Source organism: Dromiciops gliroides, chromosome X, assembly GCF_019393635.1.
Source record: "Dromiciops gliroides isolate mDroGli1 chromosome X, mDroGli1.pri, whole genome shotgun sequence".
Lineage (NCBI taxonomy): Eukaryota > Metazoa > Chordata > Mammalia > Microbiotheria > Microbiotheriidae > Dromiciops > Dromiciops gliroides.
Window position 1 is genome coordinate 1,528,710 of NC_057867.1, and position 17,659 is coordinate 1,546,368.

Below are 17,659 nucleotides of genomic sequence, written 5' to 3' on the forward strand. Positions count from 1 at the left end.
TGGGCTGTTTGTCTTTGTTTCTCCTTTTGTGAAATGAAGGAGTTGGCCTCTGAGGCCCTCTCCGGCTCTGAGCCTCTTCACCGATGGATTTGGTCCAACATGGTACCCATACAGATTCAAATGGAATGGGGAAACGTTTATCTAAATAAATAAATAAATAGATAGATGATAGATAGATAAATATCCAATTGAAAGCTAAGTCAGCTTGTCTCTGGAAGGGGTCTTTGTGTGTGGGCTGGTGGTTCTGGTGTCATGGACGGAGCTGGGACATGTCTTAGTTCCGTGTGGGGCACCCTGAGTAAGTCTTTTACCTCTGCTGAATGGAATGGGAGCTTCTCTGGAAGATGGGTGTTTTGGGGTCTCTAGGGCTGGATTCCTGGTTGTGTATCTTGTTGCCATATCTGACTCAGTAGGAACTAGGTTTGGGTAATGGCCACATTTCAGTGGGTTAACAACTGCTTCTTTTCCTGTGAGATCTGCATGGCCAACTGCTGTCAATCCTGCTGGGTTTTCATTCATTCATTCGTTCATTCATTCATTCATTCATTGTTCTGTTCATTCGTTCATTTATTTATTCATTCAGTGTGTGAATCATTCATTCAGTAGGCTTTTATTAAATGAATTGTCAGGGGATTTGAATGCCAGATAGAGCATTTTGTATTTGTTCCTGGAAGTAATAGGGAGTCACTGGATATCACAGTGTTTGTATTATGTAGTGGGGGTGGGGAGTGGTGGTGATATGATTGTATCAGTGCTTTGGGAAAAATACCTTAGGTGGCTGTGAAGAGGCTGTCCTGGAGTGGGGAGAGCCCAGAGGCAGGCAGAACCTGCCCCCCCTGCCCCGCCCCCAGCAGCTCCTGCAGTGCTCCAGGCACTAGGGGATGGGGGCAGGGTCAGAGGAGAGGAGGGGGTGTATTCAGAGATGTTGTTAAGGTAAAAGTGACAGAGCTTGGCAACAGCCTGGATACGGGGAGGGGGGTGTGAGAGAGAGAGTGAGGAGTCCAGGGTGACACTGAGCCTGGGGGCTCCATCTACAGTCACAGGGCAGGGGGAGGGGTTGGGAGGAGCTCATTGGATCTAGACTTTGAAAAGGAAATGAGTTTTGTATGTGTGACTAGGTAGGGAGTGTATCCCTTCATCCTTTGCAGCACTGGAGTAGGGACCGTGTGCAAAGGTTACTCTCCTTTCTCACTCTGTGAGATGCCTGGGCTTTATCTCATTGCCATAGCAACCCCTGAGCCCTTTCCACCCACTGGGCTGTGGGGGAGGTTTTCTTTCCCTTTTTTGTTCTTGGTTTTTCCTCTCACTCTGTCCCCCCAGGACATTTTCAAACCCTGAACCAGATTCATCTGTGATTGAGGAGGGAGTAAGGCCTTTGTCTTGCTCCCTGGTGCTTGTTGGGCCCTAGTTTTCTGTCAGACTCCTTGTAAAGCACATGGCTAGGCCTCACAGCAAATCAGATTTGCTCTTCTCCTCACAGAAAGGTTTGTAACAAAGGTCTTGAGGCCTGGACTGAGGAGATCTCCACAAATGCTTTTTCCCTTGGGCGCCATCTTCAGGAGCTCCCTTCCCTTGGCAGGTTGTTCCTGTGAGGGAGGTGTGCTCACCATGCACAGGCTTCAGCACCCCTCTCTGTCACAAGAGGGGCTCAGCCTAGAACTCCAGGGTCCACATCTATGACCCTTTTATTCCCAGGTACTAGAAGAGGAAGCTATAGCCTAGAAAGGGGGAGAGACTACTGTTGAGCCTGCAGAAATAACTCCCAGAAGTGAGCTAGCTGGAGGGCTGGGGAGGCTTTGTTGGTCCCACAAAGTCCTGAGCTGTTGTGGGGCTGTAGGTGAAACCAGGTAGGTTGGACTGGGGTCCCCTCCCTATAATTCCTTACATATGGATTATGCTCTGGCTTTGCTGATGGACATGTGGCAGGCATGAGAACAAAGATGGCTATGTGACTAGCAGGAAGCTGGCTATGCTGTGGGGGTGCTTGAGTTCAGCTTTTCTGTGATTTTCCCAATGTTTTTGGAAATTGGGAAACTAAGGCAAGTGTTTGAGGTGGTATTGAGAGCCAGGGGGAGCCACTGAATTCTTAGACAGGCAAAAAGGAAACAGAATTTCCCAGAAGGCCATGCAGAAAAAGTTGTCCTCCAGGGTGCGCTAGATTCACTTTGGGCTTAGCCAAGGAATGCATCACTGAGGAATTGGGATTTGATCTGTGAGGTAACTTTCTCCAACCTCCCTTTTCTTTGCCCCAGTGTTGCTCTTTCCCTCTTAAGGACCTGTCTGATAAGGAGAGGAACTGCTCAGTCCTGTGCAACCTTGACTCAGTCATGGCTCCTCAGAGTTTTCATCTTTCTGACTGGAATCTCCAGGGCGTGTCATGATGTTACTAGAAATTTCCTTCTGAGGCCTTGTTCTTTTCTCTTTCCAGCAGTTTTCTGTGAAAAATTTCTTGGAATATGAGGGCTTTCAGGCAGTTCAACTTCTTCTCCTCCACCTGTTTTCCAGGTCACTTGTTTTTCCTGGCATTTTCTTCTATTCTTTCCAGCCTTTGAATCTTGCTGTCTCACATGGTCATTGACTTCCACTTGGAACATTCAGATTTTCTGGGTAGGTCTTGCACCTCTGGGACCATACTGTTGATTCTCTTTCCAACTCTTTCTACCACAGCTCCCATTTCTTATCAATAATTTTCTTCTAGCACTCCAAATTCAATTTTAGAATATTTAAAAGCATTTTCTGAATGCTCATTTCACATCTTCTAGAAATTCCTTTGCAATTTGCACTCAAGCTGTGTTTATTACTCAAGTCTTTGCTCACACATAGAGTTTTCATTCACTTCTTCAGGATGTGTGTCTCTGGCATTACACTCACCACACAAGCTTTGTATGATATAATTGCTTTTGCTCTTTACTCATTCTTTCAGCCTCTTCTCTGACTCTGTGACTCTATGTGACAGGCAGGCTCTGGCCACTCCTGTGTTTTTTTTTAATTTTTAATTTTTCTCAATTACATGAAAAGATACATATTTTTTTGCGTTCCAAATTCCCCCCCGCTTCTCCCCCCCCCCCAAGGCCAGCAAGCAATCTGATATAGGTTACACATTACTATCATGTTAAACATATTTTCACATTAATCAGAACAAAAGGAAAAAGCACATAAAGATTAAACAGCAGGGCAGCTAGGTGGCGCAGTGGATAAAGTACCTGCCCTGGATTCAGGAGGACCTGAGTTCAAATCTGGCCTCAGACACTTGACACTTACTAGCTGTGTGACACTTAACCCCCATTGCCCCACAAAAAAAGATTAATCAACAACAACAAAAGTGAAAATAATATACTTCATTCTGCATTCTGACCCTATAATTCTTTTTCTGAACATGAAGAGCATTTTCCATCATAAATCTCTGGGCATTGTATTGCTGAGAAGAGTTAAGTCTATCATAGTCGATTATCCCTAGCCACTCCTGTTGCTGCTTTTTGGGGATATTGAGTGTTGTGTAGCTTCAGAATCTCAGGGACAGCTCAGGGATGTTCAGACTCACAGTGCTCAAAGAGGGCCCTCCTGGTCCAAGCTCTGCACCTGCCTGGCCTGACCTGAGTCCCCCCAGCAGCTGACTGGAAAGCTGCTGCTTCAGGTCAGCAGAATCATAGGCTCCCCTTGCTCTGGGTTTAGCTAGATGCTAGAAGTAGGACCCTACTCTGAGCTGGGGGTCTGAGGCCTATCACCAAGGCCACCCAGCACAAGACACCACCCCCTTCACCTCCCCCATCCAGGCCCAGGATCCCCCCACCATCTCATCATAGGACCCTGCCTCCCCCCCCCCCATCCCAGCATAGGACCCCCCCCCCCCCCAAATCCTGTCACAAGTCCCCTTTGGTGTCAACACCCACCCTTTCCCTGGGCACTATGTAATTCCACCCCCACCCCTCCAGTGTCTGCAGACGTGTCTCCCAATTTCCAACCTGGGCCACACAAAGAACTCACTGGAGCTGTTTCTGGATTTGTTTCCCCAGCAGGACTCAGCCTGGTACCACTTCTAGATCTGTTTGGAGGAGCTGTGGACTGGAGCTCAGCTGCCCCGCCTCTTGCCACTCAGCCATCTGGGCGCCACCCCCTGCGCCAAGACCATTTCCGGATATCCAGGTTCATTTACTTGTCATTCATTCCATCTCCATTGCTGAGTGTATTGTTTATCCAATCCCACCTCCTTCTCTTGCCATTGGTTCCCATGAAGAAACAGCTTTTGGTCAGAGTTGTGCAAAACTGGGATGACTTGGAATGATCACAAGCAATTCTGTTTAAGTTATGACACACAAAGTATCCTCGGACATGAACTCGTTTGATCCTCACAGCCACCTTTGTAGGGAGGGGCTGTTATTATCCCCATTTTATAGTTGTGAAAACTGAGGCTAAGAGAGCATGACTCTCCCAGGGTCACATAGCTAAAGAGTCTACGGCAGGATTGAAACTTGTCCCATCAGAACATCATGACTCTCTCATCACTGCAGCAATGCTGAGACTTGATAGAGCCCCATTCACAGACACAATATAAAGAGGTCTTAGCCATGCAGGAAAGAGTGGCCGTGTTCCACATCTTGCTGCTTGGGGGGTGCTCTGAGGAGCTGAACACAGAGGGAAAGCTCCCACCACACCTACCCGCCCACCCACACCACCATAGCAGCTCTTTGAAGGGCAGCAAAGAGCTGAAAGGAAAGTGGGCACTTGGCAGGTGGGGACCAGCTAAAGACCGTGCGGTACAGAGACTTGGAGAACCTGGGAGAGCTGGCCATGGCCAGATGCCCAGTGAGAGAAGGAGAAGCAGGAAAGAACAGCAGTGGAGACAGGAAGTGGAGCCCTGACTCATGAGCTGGCTGGCCCAGGTTGGGCCCCAGAGAACAGAGGAGAGAATGGAGCCTTCCAAGAGGTGGTGGGAGGTGGGGCAGGGGGCACAGGTGGACAGCAGTTCATCTGCTGGTAGATCCTGCCAGTGTGGCAGCTGCTTTTCAAAATTCTTTATTACAAGAGCAGGCAAAAGCAAAAGGCATCAAGAAAGCTTTTTAGAAAGAATGATGAAAGAAGGAATTCCTGCTCATTCACGTAAGTCAGCACTCATGATATACTTGGGGTGCGAAGACAAGACAAAGCCAGCTGTCAGATTGCTCACCTCCAGAAGCTGCTCAGGTGACCCCAGTGGCCACTCTCCTGTTTGTGACCCCAGTCCAGTGACCTCAGCACAGAAGGGAGTCTCCTTATTTGGCAGAGGAGGAATTTGAGGCACTAAGATGGGAGGGACCCTAGACAGCAAAGTGGCCAAAGTTCCAGACTTAGATTTAGGAATATCCGAGTTCAAGTCCTGCTTCAGATAGATACTTCTTAGCTTAATAGCTCTCAGCTTGCCTCATCTATAAAATGGGGATAATAACAGCCCCTTCCTCTCACAGTTGTTGGAAGGTTTCCAATGAGATAACATGGCGAGGTTTCAGAAGTAGTGAGTGATATAAACAGGATTGAAACCCAGGTCTGGCAGTGCCGCCGGCCTTGGTGCTCCAAGTGCCTGATTCTTTATCCAGGAATCAAAGGCATCTTATCTGTCTCCTCTCCCTTCTCCTAGGGGATTTGCTCAGGGAGGGAGGGGGTAAAATCTAGTGCTTTGCTGGGGAGAGATTGGAGAATTTATATAATTGCATCTATTCCATATTATTATATATAATCTACATTATACATACATAATGATGATATATGTGTGTGTTTAGGGAGGGAGGAGGAAAAAAAGAGAGGGAAGAAGGGAGAGAGAAAGAAAAAAGTAGAGTGAGAAATGGAAGGAGGAGGAGAGAGATACAGAGGCAGAGAGGAAAGGGAGGGAGAGAGAGGAGAGGGAGGAGGAAGACAGAGAAAGTGAAGGAGAGAGAGGGAAAAGGAGGAGGGAGGAGGGAGAGAGAATGAGGGGAAGGAGAGGGGCACAGAATGTGTGTGAGAGAGAGAGAGAAAAGGAGGGAGGGAGAGAAGAAAGGAGGGAGAAGAAAGAGAAGAGAAAGGAAAAAGGAGGAAAAGGAGGGAGAGACAGAGAAAGAACAAGAGAGAGGAGGAGGGGGAGGGACAGAGACAGAGAGACAGAGAAAGGAGAAGGAGGAGGAGGAGGGGGAGGAGGGAGCACCAGGGTCTAGGCAAGGTGGCATCAGAACTGGTTCTTCCTCTCCCATCTTCCCTGGGTCTACACTAAGGCTTGTGGGTGAGAGATGGATCAGGGGCATTTTGAACAGAGGAGATTTGAGTAGGGTCTGGGGACCTTAGAGTTTCAGGCTCCTCCTTTTGCAAGGAGGGACACGCATTGTTAGTGGTGTTTGGTGACTGAACAGCTGAGCGCGTGGCTCCTGGGGGAGCTGCCCATGCCAGGCCTGTAGTAACCAAGCTGTCTGAACTGCCTGGCCCCTCCCTCACCCCAAGCTTTGCCCAAAGGTCCTGGGCCAGGCAGCCTCCATTTTCTGGGTGCTGTGGAGGCAGGTGGACACCCTGTCCATGTATTTCTTCAATTTCCCTGGGCTCCAGAAGGGGGAAGCAGCAGGCCTGTTCTCGGACCCGGTCCCCTGTGCACAGCCCCTGCCCTCCTCCCTCTGTGGCAGGTGGCCTTTACAGCCCTTCCATGCCTGTCAGGGCCTTCTGGGTCTGGGCCGCTAGTCAGCCTCTGCCCAGGAGAAGCAGGTGTGCAGGCTCCGGGCTCATGCCTCTCTCAGTCTGCACTCCTGCCCACCTAACGAATGCTCCCCCCACCCGCTATCTCTTCCAGGCCCCAGAAGGCTTCCCTGGATTGACAGAGAGGGGGAAGATGACGTCGACGTCACTTCTGGAGCTCAGCTCCATAGAGACGCCCACACTGCTGAGTGAGATCAAGACAGAGCCTCCCGAGGAGCTCCTGGCCCCAGAGTGCAGCGGGCCCCAGGCTGAGCCTGTGGACCTCTCTCTGCACAAGGCCAAAGCCTCGCCGCCGCCACCCACAGCCCCTCTCCTGCCCTCAGCCATGCTAGTGGCGCCTTCAGTCCAGCCACCCATGGTGTCAGTCCCTCCCTCGGGCCTGGGCTCCCCCTCCACCTCTGCCATCCCAGCTGTGCTGTCTCCTGGTTCCATCCTGGCCTCCACCCAGGGCAGCAGTGGCCAGCAGATCCTGCACCTGATTCACACCATCCCCTCAGTCAACCTGCCCAGCAAGATGGGAAACCTGCAGACCATCCCCGTGGTGGTCCAGTCCCTGCCTGTGGTCTACACCACCATGGCTGCTGACAACGTGGCAGCAGCCATTACCGTCCCGCTGATCGGAGGAGATGGCAAAAATGCAGGTTCTGGTAAGTGCTGCCCCCTCTGACCCCCGCAACCCTCTACCTCTTTGTTTGCTTTTCCACTCCTGCTCCATGCACTCTGGGAGGGTGCGCTGGCAACATCTGGAAGGAAGGCTGAGGGCTGCTGGGGGCTGAGAGAGAAGAGTTCAGGAAGCTTTGCAAAGTACTTCACATGGGTGAGGTCCTCCTCCCCCCTCCTCCCCCTTCCTCCCCCCTCCTCCCCCCTCCTCCCCCCTCCTCCCCCTTCCTCCCCCCTCCTCCCCCCTCCTCCCTCCTCCCCCCTCCCTCCTTGCCCCCATTCCCTCCTTTCTAGCTCCTCTTCATTCCCCCGATAATGTAAGCTCCTTGAGGGCAGGGTCCAGAGTGTTTACTTGGATTTATATCCTAAGCATTTAGTCAACACAGGACAGGTGGGAAGTACTTGGCACGAGCTTGTTCTCTCACTCTCTCTGTATATCTATTATCTAGCTATCTATCATCTATGTATCTATCTATCATCCATCCATCCATCTCTATCATATATCTATCCATCCATCTGTCCTCTATATCTATCTATCCATCTGTCTGTATCCGTCTGTCTATATCTATTTGTCTATCTACATTTATCTATCCATCTGTCTATATCCGTCTGTCTATATCTATTTGCCTATCTACATTTATCTGTCCATCTGTCCTCTATATCTATCTATCCATCTGTCTATATCCGTCTGTCTATATCTATTTGTCTATCTATATCTATCCATCTGTCTGTGTCTTGATCTCTCACCTCTTTCTGTCTCAAACTGTCTGTTTATCTTGTGCTCTCCCATCTCCAAAAGTTCTCTTGCAGAGATGTTGAATTTATTAGGTACCCGTTGTCTTTCACTCCATAGAATACATGTTACTTGAGGTCACCAACCATGTGGCCTTTGTCCTCGTGTCTGCAGGATTTAGCACAGTTCGTGGCACATGCTGTCTTTGTTGCAGTGAATTGGTTCTCAGCTTCCCTGCCTTACTGGATAGTGAGTGGTGTGGAGGAAACTGGCCCAGGGCTCTTGAAGGCTCTGCCCATGGAGGCCTGCTGGGAGCCAATTGGCTGTTGAGTAGCAGCTCACCTGTTGGTTGCCCCCTGAGGGATTCTTGGGATGTGAAGCAAAGACAAATCCACAACTCTCCAAAGGGGCGGCCCTGCTGGAATGGCCATGGGGGTGTGCTGGGAAATGGGCAGACTTGGCTCTGAATCATGTCAGTCTTGGGCGTTATTCTGTGAATCAGCCAATCTGACTTCTCTTCCCCCCCATCCCCCCATCTCCCATCTGTGCCTTTGTTCTGGTTACACCTTCTGGCTGGAAGGCCTCCCTCCTCACTTCCGCCTTCTGTCTGAAGCCTTTCTGGATCCATGAGTTCCCTGAGAGTAGGCATGGCTTCCTTCTTTGTACTTTTATGCCCGGCACCTAGCATGCTGCCTGGCACATGGTGTGTGCTTCAGAAATGCTGGTTGGTTGGTCTTGACATCCTCTCAATAAATGAAGAGAGCTGCAGACACAGGAAAGAGACTGCCTCCCAGCCCTCCTTGGAGAGAGCTTGTGATGAGAGTGATGGAGTGGAGTTTGGAGAGAGCTCTATCCATGGCCCTCATAGTGGATTCTGTTCCAGTGGTGTGGTCACCAAGGGCAAAGTGGTTGGGCCTTCAGACCAGCAGAAATGTCTGGAAAAGGACAGTCCTTTACAGCAGGAGGGGACATGGAGGAACCTTTGGTCCCAGGGAGAAGGCTCCTTCTTACTGATGAAGGCATTATTATCCAAGAGTTAGTGGCCATTTATGGACAATCAGACCGCTCACTGATTTGTCAGAGAAAAGATCCAGCTTCCTCAATAATTTGAAACAAGTAGCTCAAGGAGAAAGGGCCAGGTGGTGCAATGGCAACCACTCCATCCTGAAATATTGCCATAAATAACTGATAATGAAGAAGGAGGGATGCCCCCCCCCCCATGACATCAATGCTGGTTTGAATCCTAACACCCTACAGAGGGTTAACATCACCGCAGCTGCGGGATTTCACAAGGTCCCCAAGTCAACTTGCCAGCTGTGAAGAGATGGAAGGCAAAGGCAGTGCTGACCGCAAACATCAGCTTCTTTGTAAAAGTGTGGGAAGAAGGCCCCTGGGCCCATTTCTGCCATGGTGCCTGTGCGGTACCTCTCACACCGGCCTCTCTGGCTCAGGGAGGAAGATGTCGGAAATCTCCTCCTCCCCAGGAGCTCAAGTCTTAGACGGGTCCTCCCGGCCATGTCCCCTCATGCTGAATGAAGTTTACTATTTCTGATCAGAACGTGTGTGAGAGTGAATTCCAGGATCAGAAGCAGTGTTTCCCCCCGACATCCATCCATGTCACTGCAGGGCCTCATGCTGAGGTAGAAGGTCCACCCCCCATCCCCGTCCCCTAGATTCTGCTACACTGAGCTATGGCCCAAAGCAACTGCCTACCTTCTTTGGGTCTTGTTGCTGCCTCGGTCTCCAGCCTGGCTGAGAGAGCCCCGGGATTCTTGTCTGGCTTGGGAGGGGGGGACCCCACTTTGGAATTAGCTTTGGTATATCTGGGGACCATCCTTGGAATTCTTTAGCCCACTCTCATCCATCATCCAGTGGAGACCTTTTTCCCCAGTGTCTTTGCACGCTACGGGTGGGCTACTCCTTCTCCTCTTGTTCATCCTTTGAACTCCTCTGCTTTCCCATGCCTTACTTCCCTCAAATAGATGAGGGGGTATTGATGGTCTCTGCCCAGGACATCCACTGGACTCCTCAGAACTTGTAGTAGTCACCAAATGCCCACATCCCACCTGGCATTGGGTGGTCACCAGTTACTTCGCTTCCCTGGGAAGTTGGGGCAAAGCCAGTGCCACGGGGGTGGCCACTGACTGGGCCTCTCTGCCACTAGCTCTCAGCTCCCATGGACATAGGAACCCAAATCCTCAGCCTTGGAGGGAGGGCCCAAGGTGCCTCAGGATCCAGCTTCAGCTCTTGTTTCTCTGCCTAGAGGAGACCCCAGCCTTCTCACTCCCAGCGCTCACTGCCCAGGGCCAGTGGGCAGAAGTGACAGGGACAGGGTTAGGTGCAGCCCAGTAGAGCACTGCCAGGTGCGATAGAGTGGGCCGAGGACATCCAGATGATGGCCCAGTCTCCCTCCACTCATTTCTGCTGCTTGTCCCTCTCCCCTCCTTTGAGCAGGGCTGAGCTGGGGACACAGGCAGGGGCTTCTCCTTCTTGCTCACTTTCTTTCTCCTTTTCCTGCAGTGAAATTAGACCCTAACTCCATGTCCCCAGTAGAGGTGCAGAGTGACAGTGAGGAAAGCGTGGGGGAGACTGTGTCTGTGTCGTCGACCTTTCAGGAGCTGCAGAGAGAGTGAGTATCTGCCCCTTGGCCACAGAGGGAATGGGAACCATTGAGCTGCTGCCTTGCAAGGCCTTCCTGGAAAAGCTGTTGTATGCACATGCATGTTCCCATGCATACATGCAGGCACACACACATGCATGTTCCCACACATGCATGCAGGTGTATACACACGTGTGTCTCCCAAGCCTGTCACTCCTTTTCCAGCTTGGTTTTTTCTGTCTTTCTCCCCACCCCCCAGATCTGTGGGGGCCCCGTTAAATCACACTGAGTCCCTTGACCTGAAGAAGAGACGCATTCACCAGTGTGACTTTGCAGGATGCAACAAGGTCTACACCAAGAGCTCCCACCTGAAGGCCCATCGGAGGATCCACACTGGTATGCCCCCCCCCCTCCCTCAGGCCAAGCCAAGACTTGCTCCAGTTGGCCCCAGAGCCATTAGGTCATAAGGAGTACAATGCACTTCCTCCTCTCCCCCTTCGCCTCCCCCACCAGCTTCCTCTTCCTGTTGGAGCTAGCTCCCACCTGGTATTAGGGGGTGGTTGGAATGCTCTCCCATGCCAGCCCATGACTATCACAACACACACTCTCTCTCCTCTCCCCCGTCCCCTCCCTTTATCTCTCTTTACCCTCTCCCTTCTCCCTCCCTCTCTCTCCTCTCTTTTCTTACTCTTGTCTCCCAGGCTCCAATGAGAAACATACAGTAAGTGCAAAGTGCTTTGTAAACTTGTGGGTGCCCCAGGAATGGCTGTGATGAGAACAGTGCCTACTATGGCTCTACTGTGACCAGCCTTTCCTGATGGACACTATGCTCATGATCTGCCCTTCAGTCTTTACTTGCCCTGTGGGAGCCAATGAAGGAAAGATAACCCCTGTGGCATAGTGGTAAAGGCACTAGAAATAGTACTGGGCAACCTTCCTGACCTTGGTTTCTTTGTCTGTTCTTGGGAGAGAGCATGGCCATGATGCTAAGAATGCTATACTTGGTGTCAAGAGACTTGGGTTCAAATTCCATTCCAGACTCTTACTGACTGTGTGACTTTGGCCAATTCACTTTGTTTCCAAGAGTCTCAGTTTCCTCCTCTGTCAAGAGTTGACTCCATGGGGGCAGCTAGGTGGCGCTGCAGTTGATAAAGCACTAGCCCTGCATCCAGGAGGACCTGAGTTCAAATCTGGCCTCAGACACTTGACACTTACTAGCTGTGTGACCCTGGGCAAGTCACTTAACCCCCATTGCCCTGCCCCCCCCCCCCAAAAAAGGAAGAGTTGACTCCATTGCATTGGGAGGCCTGATAACTGGCTCTCCTTGTTGAGGAGGCAGATCTACCACTGCAAGAACCTGTGCCAGAGAGCATCAGTGCTGTTCGCTCAGTGGCACCTGTGGCCCTATCATTGGCCCTGTTTGGCCCCCAAGGCAAAAGACTGGAAGGAAAGTTCATTTGTGGTTACCCCATTTTTGTCCCCAGTCTCATTGTGGCCCAAGACCCAGAACTTCGCCAGTGTAGAAACAGCCTTCAGAACCTCACCAGCCACTTCCTAGGGACCTTGGAGGCCATCTGGTTCAATGCCTCATTTTACTCTTGGAGAAACTGAGGCCTGGAGAATGGAGGAAGTGACTTGGCCAAGGTTACTCAGCCAGTAAATATCAGTGGTGAGATTCGAACTGAGGTTCTCTGCCTTTCTTCCGACCCAGGGCTCTTTCCATTGCATTATGCTGCTTTCTGAAGCAGAGAACCATCTTCAAGGTGGGGACTAATACCCTGGGCCAGCTGATTGGTCCAAAGGAGGCCTGCCCAGGGCTCTAGAAACATAAGCCAAGGATCCAGGGAAGGCCTCTCCATATCAACTTGAAGTGTGCCTTTTCACACCCTTGGCAATCATTCTTCCTCCCTTGTTTGCTGCCTCCTTGGCACTGGATGGCCGAAGCAGCCAGCATGACTTACAAAAGTTGTGTTGGGGCCTTTGATTTGATTTGTCCGTTAGTCTTAGGAGTGTGGCCAGCTTCTCCCCTCTAGCCTCTCCCCCACTAGTCCCAATGTAACTTGAGGAGGCAGATGGGGAGGTGTCACATAGAACGCAGGGCCTGCAGTCAAGAAGAGCCTAGTCCAGTCCAGCTTCTCCTGGGTGTTCCCTTGAGGCTGGGAATGATTTCCCTCAAGCACTCAGCAAACACTTAGCAAGGTCAATGAGGAGACTTCTGCGTTAAGGAAGGAGCTGCTAGTAACTCAGCAACCATGCAGTTCAGGTATGAAACAGCTTCAGACCCTGAAGAAGCTAACAAGGGAGAGAACTGGAACATATGGGTGAGAGGCCATGGAGCTGGACTTCAGTTCCTGGCCAGATTTTCGACTGTGTTTCTAAAGAGATGACCGTGTGAAAAGAGATGAGAATAAAGCTAGAAGAGAGACCACTGAAAAAGAGGAGGGGAAATATGTTTTGTTTTTCAGTCATGTCCGACTCTTTGTGACCCCATTTGGGGTTTTCTGGGCAGAGATGCTGGAGGGGTTGGCCATCTCCTTCTCCAGCTCATTTTACAGATGAGGAAACTGAGGCAAACAGGGGGAAGTGACTTGCCCAGAGTCACACAGCTAGTAAGTATCAGAGGCCAGATTTGACCTCAAGAAGATGAGTCTTCCTTATTCCAAACCCAGCACTTTATCCACTGAGCCACCTGTTAGCAGGTACCTAAGATAAGCTCATTGGGCACTTTATTTGACTTGAAATTTAATGTCAGTCATCTCATCCTCTCTCTCCTTCTTTCCCTGCCCCCTCCCCCATCATCCCTGTTCAGGTGAGTGAGTCCAGCTGAAAAAGAAACTCTCTGAAAGAGAAACCCCCTTATATATGGGCACAAAGGTTCTCTTCAATGAGCATGCAATCTACTCTTGAGTTACCACTCAAGAATAGGGAGTTCATGAGGCCCTCGAGTTGGGACAGATGAAGGACTGAGGCTGCCTCTCCCCATATGGGCAGAAATGTATGAGAAAAGAGGACAAGCTGGCCTGGGGAGGTTGGGGGTGACAGGACCTAGCCCTGGGGATTTGGAGGAGAAGGAAACATTGGCTTTTATTGCCTCTTTGCTATCCCCTTGCTCCTCCTACTTCATGAAGTGATTCATTATAAATCTCCAGGGTTCTCTAAGTGAAAACATCCTATCATCTACAAATGATGATGCGGTTCCTCTTTGCCCAGGCTTGTTCTCTTAATTGCTTATCTTGTCTTATTCCACTAGTGGGCATTGCCAGGGCTATATCAAGTAACAGCACGTACTCTGTTATCCTTGGTCACATTGAAAAAGTCTCCAACATTTCTTCATCCAGAATAATGCTAGGTCTGGAGTTTGGAACAGATACTGTTTGTCATCTTATGTAATGCTCCATTTATTCTTATGCTTCTTAGTAGTATTTTATTCTATCTCTCCGTCCATCCATTCACTTGTCTATATCTATCATCCATCCATCCTCCATCCATCCATCTATCCTCCATCCATCCATCTATCATCCATCCATCCTCCATCCATCCATCTATCATCCATCCATCCTCCATCCATCCATCTATCATCCATCCATCCTCCATCCATCCATCTATCATCCATCCTCCATCCATCCATCATCCATCCATCCATCCATCTATCATCCATCCATCATCCATCTATCATCCATCCATCCTCCATCCATCCATCTATCATCTATCCATCCTCCATCCGTCCTCCATCCATCCATCTATCATCCATCCATCCTCCATCCATCCATCTATCATCCATCCATCCTCCATCCATCCATCTATCATCCATCCATCCTCCATCCATCCATCTATCATCTATCCATCCATCCATCATCCATCCTCCATCCATCCATCTATCATCCATCCATCCATCCACCTATCATCCATCCTCCATCCATCCATCTATCATCCATCCATCCTCCATCCATCTATCATCCATCTATCTATCATCCATCCATCCTCCATCCATCCATCATCCATCCATCCATCCATCTATCATCCATCCATCCTCCATCCATCCATCATCCATCCATCCATCCATCCATCCATCCATCCATCCATCCATCCATCTATCATCCATCCATCCTCCATCCATCCATCATCCATCCATCCATCCATCTATCATCCATCCATCCATCCATCTATCATCCATCCATCCATCCATCCATCATCCATCTATCATCCATCCTCCATCCATCCATCCATCTATCATCCATCCATCCTCCATCCATCCATCCATCCTCCATCCATCCTCTATCCATCTATCTATCATCCATCCATCCTCCATCCATCCATCTATCATCCATCCATCATCCATCCATCCATCTATCATCCATCCATCCTCCATCCATCTATCATCCATCCATCCTCCATCCATCTATCTATCATCTATCCATTATCCATCCATCCATCATCCATTCATCCTCCATCCATCTATCATCCATCCATTCTCCATCCATCTATCATCCATCCATCCTCCATCCATCCATCTATCATCCATCCATCCTCCATCCATCCATCTATCATCCATCCATCCTCCATCCATCTATCATCCATCCATCCTCCATCCATCTATCATCCATCCATCCTCCATCCATCCATCCTCCATCTATCCATCTATCATCCATCCATCCATCCATCCATCCATCCTCCATCATCTATCATCCATCCATCCATCTATCCTCCAACCATCATCCATCCATCCTCCATCCATCCATCTATCATCCATCCATCCATCTATCATCTATCATCCATCTATCCATCTATCATCCATCCATCCTCCATCCATCTATCATCCATCCATCCTCTATCCATCCATCCTCCATCCATCTATCATCCATCCATCCATCCATCTATCATCCATCTATCATCCATCCATCCTCCATCCATCTATCATCCATCCATCCTCCATCCATCCATCCTCCATCCATCTATCATCCATCCATCCATCCATCATCCATCTATCATCCATCCATCCATCCATCTATCATCCATCTATCATCCATCCATCTATCATCCATCCATCCTCCATCCATCTATCATCCATCCATCCTCCATCCATCCATCCTCCATCTATCTATCATCCATCCATCCATCCATCTATCATCCATCTATCATCCATCCATCCATCAATCATCCATCTATCATCCATCCATCCTCCATCCATCCATCTATCATCCATCTATCATCCATCCATCCATCCATCTATCATCCATCTATCATCCATCTATCATCCATCCATCCATCCATCCATCTATCATCCATCTATCATCCATCCATCTATCATCCATCCATCCTCCATCCATCCATCTATCATCCATCCATCCATCCATCCTCTATCATCTATCATCCATCCATCCATCCATCCATCCTCCATCCATCTATCATCCATCCATCCTCCATCCATCCATCTATCATCCATCCATCCATCCATCTATCATCCATCCATCCATCCATCTATCATCCATCTATCATCCATCCATCCATCTATCATCCATCTATCATCCATCCATCTATCCATCTATCATCCATCCATCCATCTATCATCCATCCATCCATCTATCATCCATCTATCATCCATCCATCCATCCATCTATCATCCATCTATCATCCATCTATCATCCATCTATCATCCATCCATCCATCCATCTATCATCCATCCATCCATCCATCCATCCATCCATCCATCTATCATCCATCTATCATCCATCTATCATCCATCCATCTATCATCCATCTATCTATCATCCATCCATCTATCATCCATCTATCATCCATCCATCCATCCATCTATCATCCATCCATCCATCCATCCATCATCCATCTATCCATCCATCTATCATCCATCTATCATCCATCCATTCATCTATCATCCATCTATCCATCCATCTATCATCCATCTATCATCCATCCATCCATCTATCATCCATCTATCATACATCCATCCATCTATCATCCATCCATCATCCATCTATCATCCATCCATCTATCTATCTATCATCCATCCATCCATCCATCCATCCATCTATCATCCATCCATCCATCCATCTATCATCCATCTATCATCCATCTATCATCCATCCATCCATCCATCTATCATCCATCCATCCATCTATCATCCATCTATCATCCATCTATCATCCATCCATCCATCCATCCATCTATCATCCATCTATCATCCATCTATCATCCATCCATCCATCCATCTATCATCCATCCATCCATCTATCATCCATCCATCCATCCATCTATCATCCATCCATCCATCCATCCATCCATCTATCATCCATCTATCCATCCATCTATCATCCATCTATCCATCCATCTATCATCCATCTATCATCCATCCATCCATCTATCATCCATCTATCATCCATCCATCCATCTATCATCCATCCATCATCCATCTATCATCCATCCATCCTCCATCCATCCATCTATCATCTATCCATCCTCCATCCGTCCTCCATCCATCCATCTATCATCCATCCATCCATCATCCATCCATCTATCATCCATCCATCCTCCATCCATCCATCTATCATCCATCCATCCTCCATCCATCCATCTATCATCCATCCATCCATCCACTTATCATCCATCCATCATCCATCCATCTATCATCCATCCATCCTCCATCCATCTATCATCCATCTATCTATCATCCATCCATCCTCCATCCATCCATCATCCATCCATCCATCCATCATTCATCCATCCTCCATCCATCCATCATCCATCCATCCATCCATCCATCTATCATCCATCCATCCATCCATCCATCCATCCATCCATCCATCCATCCATCATCCATCCATCATCCATCTATCATCCATCCATCCTCCATCCATCCATCCATCTATCATCCATCCATCCTCCATCCATCCATCCATCCTCCATCCATCCTCTATCCATCTATCTATCATCCATCCATCCTCCATCCATCCATCTATCATC

At 49.1% G+C, this 17,659-nt stretch overlaps 1 protein-coding gene across 9 annotated transcripts in view; it reads left to right on the top strand.

Annotated features, from left to right (window-relative positions):
- The window catches only part of KLF8 (Kruppel like factor 8), a 46,668-nt gene that overhangs the window by 21,308 nt on the left and 7,701 nt on the right, over positions 1 to 17,659 (top strand). For 6 of the 9 annotated variants that reach the window (XM_043974909.1, XM_043974905.1, XM_043974912.1 and 3 more), the window contains exons 2-5: positions 4,017 to 4,143; positions 6,785 to 7,337; positions 10,604 to 10,712; positions 10,942 to 11,078. In XM_043974909.1, coding sequence (XP_043830844.1) covers positions 6,824 to 7,337; positions 10,604 to 10,712; positions 10,942 to 11,078 — 760 coding nt within the window. In that variant the 5' untranslated portion in view covers positions 4,017 to 4,143; positions 6,785 to 6,823. Of the gene's footprint in view, positions 1 to 4,013; positions 4,144 to 6,784; positions 7,338 to 10,603; positions 10,713 to 10,941; positions 11,079 to 17,659 lie in introns of all 9 variants that reach the window. The other 3 variants (XM_043974906.1, XM_043974908.1, XM_043974910.1) reach the window with 1 other exon arrangement.